Source organism: Nicotiana attenuata, unplaced genomic scaffold (genome assembly GCF_001879085.1).
Source record: "Nicotiana attenuata strain UT unplaced genomic scaffold, NIATTr2, whole genome shotgun sequence".
Taxonomy (NCBI): Eukaryota; Viridiplantae; Streptophyta; class Magnoliopsida; order Solanales; family Solanaceae; genus Nicotiana; species Nicotiana attenuata.
The window spans coordinates 546,909-558,560 of NW_017670474.1; the positions used below are offsets into that span (position 1 = coordinate 546,909).

At 38.0% G+C, this 11,652-nt stretch overlaps 2 protein-coding genes across 3 annotated transcripts; one reads left to right on the plus strand and one right to left on the minus strand.

Annotated features, from left to right (window-relative positions):
• Positions 1-35: 35 nt before the first annotated feature.
• LOC109239960 (60S ribosomal protein L11-1-like) lies at positions 36-2,174 on the plus strand. The gene is made up of 5 exons (XM_019406575.1): positions 36-146; positions 266-373; positions 461-503; positions 1,166-1,361; positions 1,673-2,174. The coding sequence occupies exons 1-5, from the start codon at positions 144-146 to the stop codon at positions 1,866-1,868; spliced, it is 546 nt and encodes a 181-aa protein (XP_019262120.1). The 5' UTR covers positions 36-143; the 3' UTR covers positions 1,869-2,174.
• A 636-nt stretch (positions 2,175-2,810) lies between these two features.
• LOC109239961 lies at positions 2,811-7,477 on the minus strand. Of its 2 annotated transcripts, XR_002069986.1 has the most exons (10): positions 7,360-7,477; positions 7,212-7,259; positions 7,024-7,093; positions 6,775-6,865; positions 6,633-6,694; positions 5,989-6,257; positions 5,858-5,891; positions 5,646-5,777; positions 3,785-4,033; positions 2,811-3,672 (listed from the first exon to the last, which is right to left on the minus strand). XR_002069986.1 is itself a non-coding variant. In XM_019406576.1 (9 exons), the coding sequence occupies exons 2-9, from the start codon at positions 7,257-7,259 to the stop codon at positions 3,846-3,848; spliced, it is 894 nt and encodes a 297-aa protein (XP_019262121.1). In that variant the 5' UTR covers positions 7,360-7,477; the 3' UTR covers positions 3,638-3,845. The 2 variants fall into 2 exon arrangements, 1 of the variants encoding a protein (XP_019262121.1); XM_019406576.1 differs by having other exon boundaries at positions 3,638-4,033.
• Positions 7,478-11,652: the final 4,175 nt, after the last annotated feature.

Consider the following 11,652-nt stretch of genomic DNA (forward strand, 5'->3'; position numbering starts at 1 on the left):
TGAAAATGGCCACGACCCGACGCAAGCTGCGGCCCATATCGTACCATTTATAAAGTTAGATACGATTAGGGTTTTTTCCGCCATCTCAGTACCCAACAACTCTCCCAGCTACTGCTGCTGTAACATCTTCCAGCGGAAGCGCCATGGTATCTATCTCTCAGCCATTTCCGTTTCATGAGTATTAATGTTTAATCATATGTATATATGTCCCCAAAAAATATGTATATATGTACCTTTTAAATTAATAGCATTTTTGGTTTTGCAGGCTTCAGAGAAGAAATTGAGCAACCCCATGAGAGAAATTAAGGTCCAGAAGCTCGTTCTCAATATCTCCGTCGGTGAGAGCGGAGATCGTCTCACCAGAGCAGCTAAGGTGTGACCCCTTTTCCGTAATTTCTTTTTTTTTCCGTTTTTTAATGTTGAAACTAAAATTGAGGCTGCTTCCATTTTGATGCTTAAGGTCTTGGAGCAGCTTAGCGGTCAATCCCCTGTTTTCTCCAAGGGTAAAGTTCTTGAATATGATCTAATTGGCACATTTTTATTAAGTACATTGTCGGTTCTGGGAATATTAGCTCTGCGCGAAGAACATGTCGCTTGTCCTGGAGTTTGTTTAGTTTTTCATTAATTTTTCATTTTTTAGTTTAAATGTTTAATAGAAAGAAATGGATGCAAAATTTCATATAGCCGAACCCAATTAGTTTTCTCATTGCGGCTTAGTTGGATGATCGACCAATGGCAGTTCAGATGTCAGGTAATGGGGAGTAATCTATGTTTAGTTCGCCCTTTATGCATGTAGACAAGGCCCTTTTTTCTGCAGTTAGACTAGACCTTGAACAACTACTAGCTTATTTGGTTGTTTTTTTTTAATTATACTGGATATGTTTCTTTTAGCTGCAAGGCATGCAAATAATTTTTGGTAGATGTTGGTTGAAGCCAGTGTTACTCACAATTTGATATTGTGACGTATTATGGATAACTAACTAGTGTCTTCCTATTGTTCATACATTGATACGGGTAATATAGCTGGTGAATGGAATTTCCAGTGATTTGTTTTGTTACTTTTTTTACTGACTCTTTAACTGATATTGTATTTATCTCAGATTTCCCCTGCTTTATCAAGAAAACTGTTTAATCTCTCACTTGCTTGCTTGTTTCTCATTAACAGCAAGGTATACTGTGCGGTCTTTCGGAATCAGGCGTAATGAAAAGATAGCTTGCTATGTAACGGTCAGAGGGGAGAAAGCTATGCAGCTACTTGAGAGTGGATTGAAAGTTAAGGAATATGAGTTGTTGAGAAGGAACTTCAGTGAGACCGGCTGCTTTGGGTTTGGTATTCAGGAGCACATTGATCTTGGAATTAAGTAAGGATAATCTTGTAGTATCTCTCTATTGCTTTCACGATTTACATATTTAGCTGCTATTGCTTATGAGGTGGTCTGTAGCTGGTCTTCCTTTTCACAGTGTAAAACAAGAATATTGTCGTTAACTCTTTTGTTTGAACTGCATAAAAATGGAACTAGACTCTTGAGAAACAATTCTTCTCATATTGCTCTCTTGTTTCTTCCTTATGGTTGCTGTGGCCTTACTATATTAACGTCGAAGCTTATGCATCTGCTACTTCATATCCATAAAATGTCTTTCCGCTCCTTAAGTTTTGTCATCTGTTTTACAGATATGATCCTTCAACTGGTATTTATGGCATGGACTTCTATGTTGTATTGGAGCGTCCTGGATACCGTGTTGCCCGTCGCCGCAGGTGCAAGTCTCGAGTTGGGATTCAGCACAGAGTCACAAAGGAGGATGCGATGAAGTGGTTCCAGGTCAAATATGAAGGTGTTATCCTTAACAAGTCCTCAAACATTCAGTGATAAGCTTAGAAAGCCAACTTCTGGATCAGTCTGTCTCCTCGCAAGTTTATGTTTATGCATTTTGTAGACCTGCATCTATATCACTCGTAGAGGGAAGTTTTGGAGAGTTTCTAGTAGTAGCGTATGAGGATGTTTTAGTTCTCATTTTGGCTATCAGATCAATTCAATCTTTTTTTTGGTCATTTTCTTTTGTTGAAATTAAATCAGAATCATTCAACTCCACAATCTAGTACAATAGACTCTTTGAATACCAGATTTGTTTGCTATTGTGGTAACAAATTAATCCACTGTTTAAGCGTTGTTTTTTGGCGTGCAGTACAACCAAGTATATATCAATGCTATTATTGTTACCGGAAACGAGCCTTTTACTATTCCGGGTCTGGGGTTTTTTATGTGCTGTACTAATGAAGCAGTTTGTTTAGGGCGGCTTTGGGAACACAGGCTGATATAGTTAGATCTCTCAATCTGTATTTGCCCATTCAAGTTTACTGCAATATTTGCAGCCTGTGAATCCGTATGTTAAATAAATATCAGTTAAGGTAACTGGTACTAGTAAATATACATGTAATTGAATCTAATACTCTCATGGACTATAGGATCCAAGGCCAATTCTACGCTGTTGAGCATCACTTAAACTAACTATAAAAATGCCCACATATTATATCTAAAAGAAGGGTCGGGTGGTGGTGGGTAGGACCGCGGGGAGGGGGGTCTTCCTAGTTCCAACTTTAAATTACTACAACTCCCGAAAGAAACTTGAACTCAGCATCGTTATTTGGGTGCTACTTTTGTTTTTTAAAATACAGGCCAAAAAAACATATGAAACTCATAAGAGAGGGATTGGGGGCGATGATGAAGAAAGCCGAAGTTCATACTATCTGAAAGGTATTTACATGATAAAGAATAAATTGGTGCAAATTTTCATGGAACACCCGAGTATAAAACCACGATATTCCTCAGAATCCATAGAAACGTAATAATTCAAATGTATCCTATTTGCCACTATCTTCTGCTCAATGGACTCCACAAAATCCTCTCCTGGATCGGAGGAAGACTTCTCCATGGCTATCATTTGGTATTTTCATTTTTAGTCTCTTCTCTTTCTCTAATCATCTTGTCTAACTTTTCTTGCATCATGCCGCATGTGTTGTGCTTAAAATGGCTGGCTGGATATCTATCAGAATTTCAACTTTCAGTTCTTCAGAAGAAAACAAAACACAGCCTACTACTGCAACCCTTAAGTTGAAGCTTCTGATTCCTGGATACCTTAGAGCTCTGCATTCTTTGAGCAGTGACACAGAGCTCTGATATGAAGGAGGGATGTTAGGGGACAATCATTTTGTAATTCAGAAGTGGGTCTTACTAATCATTATCATCTCTCAACATTAATGAACCTGTGAAGATCACCAGGGATATAGGGAACCTTCTTTTTGCTCATAAAGCTTGTGAATTGTGATCATGATGTTAATTAGGTAATCTTGATTTCCTCTATAGCTTGTATTAGGTGGCAGGCACGCTTTACAAGCTATGGTTGAAAACAGATGTATCACCTTTCTCCACAATTGAACACCATTCAAATAAGATTGAAGAAACAGAAAAGGTGCGTAAAGGTGAGAAGTTTTGATTGTTTACACATGCTAGTTAGTACCAGGACCAATGTACAAGTTGATTTCAAGAATTTAGAAAAGCTCTTTGTGGTAGTGTGCGAGTGAAATGGCTGCAAATGGATAATATTCAAGTTGATGATGAGACAGAGGGAGGACATCCTGTTGTAGAAACCACTTGGCCTCAGGATACAATTCTCCTGCACAATGGGCTTTATTAATCAACCAATTGAAATAAAAGGGCGGTCTCAATCTGGAACAACTTATAAAAACATGAATTTGCTTTAAAACATATAGTTCTACTGGAATCACCTAGAAAAATTATACAACATGAGGAATGAGGATCCAAGTTAGAAACATATGAGAAATGGGGTCAGTATCTGTGCTTAATAGCACGAATCACCCTCTCGAAGAAAACTGCACACATAGTTGGACCGAACACGACAGTATCCCTCATCCACTCAGGGGCCACTCTCTCACAGGTCCCCAGTGATAGCATGCGGTACACCAATTCTGGTTCTTCAGATGCATTCTTTATCAACGTCAAACTAAAAGAAAGTCCTGCACAAACCAAAAGGATGACTTTCAGACTGTAAGTTCCAAAAGCGCATAGACTTCCAAAAGCGCATAGCTGTTATCAATGAAGAATATATCTGAAATTTGGAGTGATTAAGTTCACTTTAAAAAAAAAGAAACAGGAAAACACCACAGAGCTGAAAAACAACTGTATCACACTTCTTCAACGCATAGAGTAATGAGACAATTATACTGTCTTGTAATCCAAAATACAAAATTAGGGCAGCTCTTCCTTGTCAGTATGCGTGAACTAAAAGAGGCAAAGACTAACGCACATTACATGAAAACCTCAAGAAGCTCCTGAAACATAGTAGTCTGGCTAGATGATCAAATAGACTTGCAGGCAATTCACACCCAGAGACCCCATTATTCTATCTTAATCCCTATTAGCACTCTGCATGTGTGAGAATATCACACCAAATCATTATTAAAGAAGAACAAAGGGAAAATTGGATAATTCAAAATTCTGAGTCATCTAATGAAGTTCAACATTAAATAGCTAGCTTATAAAGAGACTAAGTGCTACCTTTCTAATTTAGTGATTTCTAAAGATTAAAAACATTCAGTCTAGCCCGCTTTAAATCAGCTAAGTTCATTGAGTGGCCAAACTGACCGAAGTTCTCTTGAGTGGAAATTCTGATTGATATTCAAAGCCATATTTATTATTTAAAGTAAAATAATCTGATGGTCGAATTGTATTTGACCAAAGATAATTAACTTGAAGATGTAATTACAATTGAATGCACTATGGTAGCAAATCTAAAGTGAGACTAAGTGACAATCATTCAGCTCAAATTTTACAGCATTAAACGTATAGAAGTTCACCACTCAAACAATACCTGCTAGGTCATTATATAGCAGCAGTCAGTAAAAATCACAAAAATGAAATTTAGGTGGCATTTGGTTCAAATTTTTGAAACAGAGTTTTGCAACAACAAAAAAAAGGTCAACCAAACGCCAAGAAAAAGCTTTTCAGTTATTGCAGATAGAAATGAAACTAAAGATGTAAAAATCGAATAATTTCTTATAAACCATCTAGGTTTCTGATTATTAGGTAGCAGTGTAGCACCATTTCATGTTTTGCTGACTAGCTTCTATTTCCAGACCCCACTTATGGGAATATATTGGGTATGTTGTGTCGTTGACTAGCTTCTATTAATTGAGGCTGTTGTTCACATTATCTCTTGACTCCCCTTCACAAGACAAATTAATATTAACAGCGCATCTTAAGGACTTATTCCGAAGTTTTTAATTTATACAAACTTTAAAATTTAGTTTTCAATTTAATTGAAAGAAGAAAAACACAGCAAAGCAGGAAAAGAAAAATAAAATAAAATGGATATACTGCCAACTAGTTATTTATTAGGTCAGATTTATAATTTAGAAAAGAAACTACAAGTTTAGGCCAAATAAAATCAAATACGGCAAATTTTCGGAAACTATTGAAACTGAATAATGCCTCTGCAAATTCCAAAGATTTCAGCAAGGATTATAACATATCTACAAATCAGGCAGTAGAAAATGGAATTGAAAAGGAGGAAAGGGAACAGAACAAAAGAAGCAAGATCCAGGACTTCAGAGTTCCTCCAGAAATTACCACTTGACTCATGAAGCGCTGATATGCATAATTCTTCATTTTCCGTCACAATAGAAAATTTCATACCGAGTAGCCACTGAAAAACGTCTTGGAAGATGCACTTGGCTGGAGAGATGTCAGCTGCACCATCACCTAAAATATCACATACAAATAGTAGTTACTTAAGAGGAGATACTACAGACTTAAAACAACAATTAACAGTTGGAACAAACCTGAAATGTCAGCATTTCTTCTGCAGCAAGCAGGCTGAAAAATATTGTCAGATGGTCAGAACAGTAAAATCCCAACTCAGCTCTACTGCATAAACTAGCATATGTGATAGAAATTGGAGAGTAGCACTGACCTCAGTGTACCTATATGAACTCGTACTAGGTTGTGCAGGTCCAGTTGGAAGTTCTTCCCTGGGAGACATTGTAACAGCGGCTTGTATGCTAGGCAAAGACTGCCTAGGACGTTTCTGGTTTGCTATGGTTGAGCCATCCAATGCATCTGGAAGAGAATCTCCAACAGTAATAATTTGTCTGCTTTCTCCTTTATTAGTGCTAGCATGGAAACCAGATCCCTCTCGGTCAAGTTGTTGAAGTCTCTGAATTTCATCACTAAGTTCTTTAACTGCAGCATTAGCAATAACTATATAATTATATGGATTTCAAAATTGGACATTTATTCAACAGAGCAGCTGAATACAAATATTATCTCCAAAAGTTCAAACAGACAGCAAAACCAGCATAAGAAACGCAAAAATCTCTACAGAAACGCAATACGTAGCTGCCTTTACACAGAAATAAGTGAAGCTTTGACTAATGCATGATGACTTTGTTAGAGTATCCCACAATGGATGAGGGAATCAGCGATAGCCATTCTTCACTTTATATGTTCTTGGTAATTCTCACCTCAAGAACTAACTTTGGACTACAGACATAATAGGAATTCTAGGATGAATCGAACTTCCATAACCAATTAAAAAATTCCCAAATTTATCCTTACTCTTCCGGTTGTCTTCCATCAAAAGCTTTTGGTATTGAATCTTCTCATTATCTTTGGCAACCCTGCATACAGGTTAGGTACACATTTATATTCTTTTCAATATTCTTATTCAATTAAGCAAGCCCTTCCCAAGAGTGGACACCTCATTGATGCCATTTCACTCCTCAACTCGTTGATTTGTTCGCGTAGTCTGTCATTTTCACTTCTCACGAATTCAATCAGTTGTTCGGCAGCTGGAAGAAACAAAGCTGCATGTCAAGCCTTCGACCAAGTTTCAGCCTCAATGTAATTAAAGATGGGGCAGCTATGAGGTCTCCAAGTAATAGATTTTATCTATAATTTCTTGAATTATTGGATACATATCAAGGTAAGCATTCATGTATCAACATACCAGCCACGTAATTCACAAATTTCAGCTCTTGTTCCATATTCAGGTTTTCCAACTCCCTGTCTTTTTCTTTCTACCAAAAAATAAATGAAAAATCTTACTCTTAAACAACAGGAAAAGACAGCACCGTTCAAAAACAAAAGTAAAAATAAAATTTGAAAAATTGAAGACGACAAACATCCGCAAAATACCTTGAGCTTAGTGTACTTGCTGTAGAGCTTGGTATAAATGGCCTCCATCTGAAACCAAAAAGGTAAAAATCAGAAAAAACGTAGAAATGATAACCCTAACATTGAAAATACTGAATTCAGGAATAAAAACTTGGCTGAAGAAACTGACATCGGAAAACTGGGAATGGAAGAGATGTGTTGATCAAAATTCAAATCAACTGACGATTTCGAGTAACAAGCTTTGGCGGGAGATTGAGTTTCAAAATTCCAAAATTCCAAAATGCCAAAATTGGAGGATTGGGTTCTTTATACTGAATGAATTTTAAAGCAACTTTCCCGTTTGGGTCTCGGGTCGGGTTGATCCGGGCTCATTTAACGCTGCGGAATTATTAACTAATAAAATGGACCTACAACCTCTTAGATACTATTGACCAAATGTGAATTGCAAATAAAACTGACTGAGAAAGTGTGTTGATAATTGAGAAATAAACTTGACTAATAAAATATCACATCAAAATATAAACTTGAATTACTAAACAACTTTAAAATTTTAAAATCTTTTGAAGTTCTATGCTTTGCATCAAATATTTTCAAACGTGTTTTTTAATATTTATTTGTAAACCCATAGGGGTTGTTTGATTATCAAAATAAGGATAATAATTCCGGGATAATATTTATTTCATATTTGGTTATAGGTGTTAGCTATCGAAATAAATTTTACACTAAAATAGTGAGACTAGTTATCCCATATAGGTGGGAAATTCAAAGATAGCCAGATTTAAAAGTGCTCATTTAAAAATAGCCATAGTTTCAAAAGTAATAGAAATTTAGCCACTTTTCATATAAAGATAAATATGAACGAAAATACGGTTCAAAATCCGAAAAAAATACTCCAGTATATTATACTGGAACTTTCCGCGTGTTGGACTTCCAGCATAATATGCTGGAAGTTCATACACATGTGCACCGATCTCCAATATACTATGCTCGAACTTTCCGTGTTGCAGCAAAATAGTGACTACTTTTCAATGACTTCGCAAACGCTGGCTATTTTTGAATGACCAGTTCGAAAACTGGCTAGCCCGTGCTATTTTTACATATAGGTGTGATAGCTAATCTCATCACACCCCCTGGGATATCGTTGTTTACACCAAAATAATGAGATTAGTTACATTATATCAAATTAATGTACGAACAGTTATGGTGTTTTTCAAACATATTATAAGCTACAAAGTATAAAATAATCTGCCAATTTATAAGCTTATTCATAATTATCTCTTAGACATTACGCATAATGTAAAAAACTTAGAAAGAGAAACTCTCACCTCTCACTAGACCCAACATGGATACTAAAACCAAACCACCGAATATCCCACCTGAACCACCGGACAATAACCCGATGGATGGAGACACTAACCCAACACACTGCTACAATGAAATGCTACTAAATAAGAAAGAGACAACTCAAGCTCAGTACTATGAAAATAAACCTTGCATAACCAAGGGGGACGGAAAGGGCAAAGAAAATATGGGCCCAATCATCCTATCCGAAATGACATGAATCGTTTATACCAACTCTGGCGCTTCTCTGTTATTATCAAGATCTTTGGTCGAAGAATGTCACATCACCTCCTATGCTCCAAACAAATTGATCCATGGAACACATCGAACAGTTGATCTTGATTGACTTGAGATGAGATTTCTTTATAGTCAAGTTTTGTAAAGAGGAGATTTGATTAAAGCATTGCACCAAGAGCCATGGTTTTTATCTGGGAACTTCGTTTCAATTAGGAAATGGGAACCGAAATTTATCCCATAAGAGGCAACTCTATCCTTTACCGCTATATGGGTACGTTTACCACAACTACCTACAGAGTTCTACGACAAAGAAATACTAGAAAAGGTTGGGAGGAAACTGGGAAAGCTACTCAAAATAGAGCCACTTTAATGGGTTGATATGCGTGAATCTGCATTCAAGTACCTCTTGAGATTCCAGTGGAAACATCCATCACAATTAGGAATCATAAACAAGTTGTGGTATATGAGGGAGAAAGTGTACTATGTACAAGGTGTGAAAGGATAAGGCATACCCAAAAGTTATGTATGCATAGGCCAAAACCACCAACCCGCTCTCAAGACCAACCTGAATGCTCACCATAACGAAATAATATTGAAGGGGAAAGTGAATGGAAAACGATAATTTTCCCAAGGAGGAGGAAACAGGGCCACCCTATAGTACAAAGACAAACACAATTGGCACAGACAAACAATGCAAACACCACTCCAGCAAAAGGTATACAGGTAAAGATGTTCGATGTAAACTCTAGTAAGTTCCTTGAAACTAAAACTTTTAAATATAAATCAAAAAGTAATTCCAAGCATTTAAACACGCATCGTTCTACTAACATAACTCATACTTCAACAAAAGATAACCCCCATCTAAAAGTTAGCCCATACAGCAACAACCCGAATTGCGTGCAAAGTAGAAAGCGGGCCCGGTAGGAGAGGGCCGAAGCGTCAACTCCACAACAGGCCCTACCCTAGAAGGAGCCTCGATCCAGCGGCCCCCAGTGAAAAACAAACAACAAGACCAATGGCTAAAACTAAGGGCCTGTCAGCTAACTAAAGAAAGACCCAACCAATCCCTCCCGTCACAGGGGTCCATACCCACTTGGAGAGCCCGTTACCAATGATACACCCTACACATCTTCTCCACCCCTCCAAGAAACTCAGCGGAAATACCCTTCATGGATACTCAAGTGTGTTACCTGCGTATTCACCAAATCTCGGGTGATTTCACAACCTCCATCAACTTAACTGGATACTCAATTAATTCCAAATCTCCGATATTAGATACAACTATCAAAACCCAGCAGTCGGGTAATGATTTGACCATAAAAACTTAGATGGTCAATATCTACCCCAAACCCCTCCCAATTAATTACAATACCAAAAAAGAAATAGCTAAAAAAACCAAAAAATGGATCAACCCACCAAGGCACCCATCCTCATAACCTCCACTCTACCGCCGCTGGACCACACGCAGCGTCATGGCTGGAACTAGCTTTGTAGGGCCATGGGTTATCCTCCAATTTTCAACTGGGCAATCAACCCATCACCTTCATCATCCAAAACCTAGCCCACCAAGCAAGGGTAATAATGGAGGCGCTGAACAAGGGTTTGGCAACCTTTGGAACTCAGTTGTGGCAATCAATGGTCTTACAGAGCAACCTCAACACCACACAATCCAACAACTATCCTCCATCACTAAACAACCTCAAGCAACAAGCCTTCCACTTGATCCCATTCTTCCCAAACCCAGCAAAAATAGACCCAGTGGAAACGCCACAGTTTTAATTGATCGATCATTGGTCTCAACAGGAACATTCATCTTCAACACTAGGAAATCCAAAGACCACCCATTGGGGAACATATCAAGGGAAATAACAAAATCATTGGATATCCTGAAAGGGAAGAAGGACAAAGAGGAGATGATAACCCAGAGCTTATATTGACCACTGAGGACAGACTCACTATGGCTAGATGTAGTGAGAGCAATAGAGTTCAATGTGGAGTGAAACGAGATCTTAATCTTACTATGCCCCAAAACACTAGCCAAATATGGATTGGGTCTGGGATCTCATTAGAGCCAGGGGATACTGAAGCCCCTGCTTACACTGACACCAATGTGTGCTCTCACATACCAGTATCAAGGAAAAAGGAGATGCATGCCCAGGGGAAGGAAAAGGCACAAGCAGTGGCCTTCCAAACAAACCTCAACCCTTTGATGAACTACATCATATGGAATGTTAGAGGGGCAAACAATGCTGAGTTCAAAAGGCACTACTCAGAGATGATCAAGCTTCACAAATCGGCCATGCTAGTGCTACTGGAAACCAAGATGGTAGACTACAAAAAAACTAGCCGAGGAACTACAGTTTGACCTGTACATCCAATTCCCAGGAGTGGGCCTTTCAGGAGGCATAATCATTATGTGGAAAGAAGACATCCTCCAGGTAGATGAGGTCTCCACCCCCCCCCCCCCAAGGTATCCATACAATGGTCAAGTTATTACCCTCATATCCCCCATGGTTTTTTTCCTACTATTTATGCAAGTTATAACCTAGATGATAAGAAAATCCTTTGAGACAGTCTAATTGATATCTCAAGCAGTATTAATGATAGTTGATTTGTGGGAGGGGATTTCAACAAACAGTTAAAAGCCAGAGATTAGTTTGGAGGAATCCGCTTTAACATTAACAGAAGCAACCTATTCTGAAATTGCATTAACAATATAAACTAGTGGACCTAGGATACAAGAGTAGTAAATACACCTGGACTAACACGAGATATAGGAATAGATCCAACCTAATCTAGAAAGAATTGATAGATATTTTGCCAATAACTGTTGGGTCTCTGAATACCCTGAGGCCTCTGTAACTCACCTTCCTAATACCCATTC

What these genes read in the sequence shown, in the direction of transcription:
- LOC109239960 (XM_019406575.1), top strand. An exon ending in GTCTCACCAGAGCAGCTAAG is followed by an intron (nt 374 to 460) that starts GTGTGACCCCTT and finishes TTGATGCTTAAG; the next exon opens with GTCTTGGAGCAGCTTAGCGG. An exon ending in CACATTGATCTTGGAATTAA is followed by an intron (nt 1,362 to 1,672) that starts GTAAGGATAATC and finishes TCTGTTTTACAG; the next exon opens with ATATGATCCTTCAACTGGTA.
- LOC109239961 (XM_019406576.1), bottom strand. Translation starts at nt 7,259, where the DNA reads ATGGAGGCCATTTATACCAAGCTCTACAGCAAGTACACTAAGCTCAAG. An exon ending in GCAAGTACACTAAGCTCAAG is followed by an intron (nt 7,094 to 7,211) that starts GTATTTTGCGGA and finishes ATTTTTTGGTAG; the next exon opens with AAAGAAAAAGACAGGGAGTT. An exon ending in AGTGAAATGGCATCAATGAG is followed by an intron (nt 6,695 to 6,774) that starts GTGTCCACTCTT and finishes ACCTGTATGCAG; the next exon opens with GGTTGCCAAAGATAATGAGA.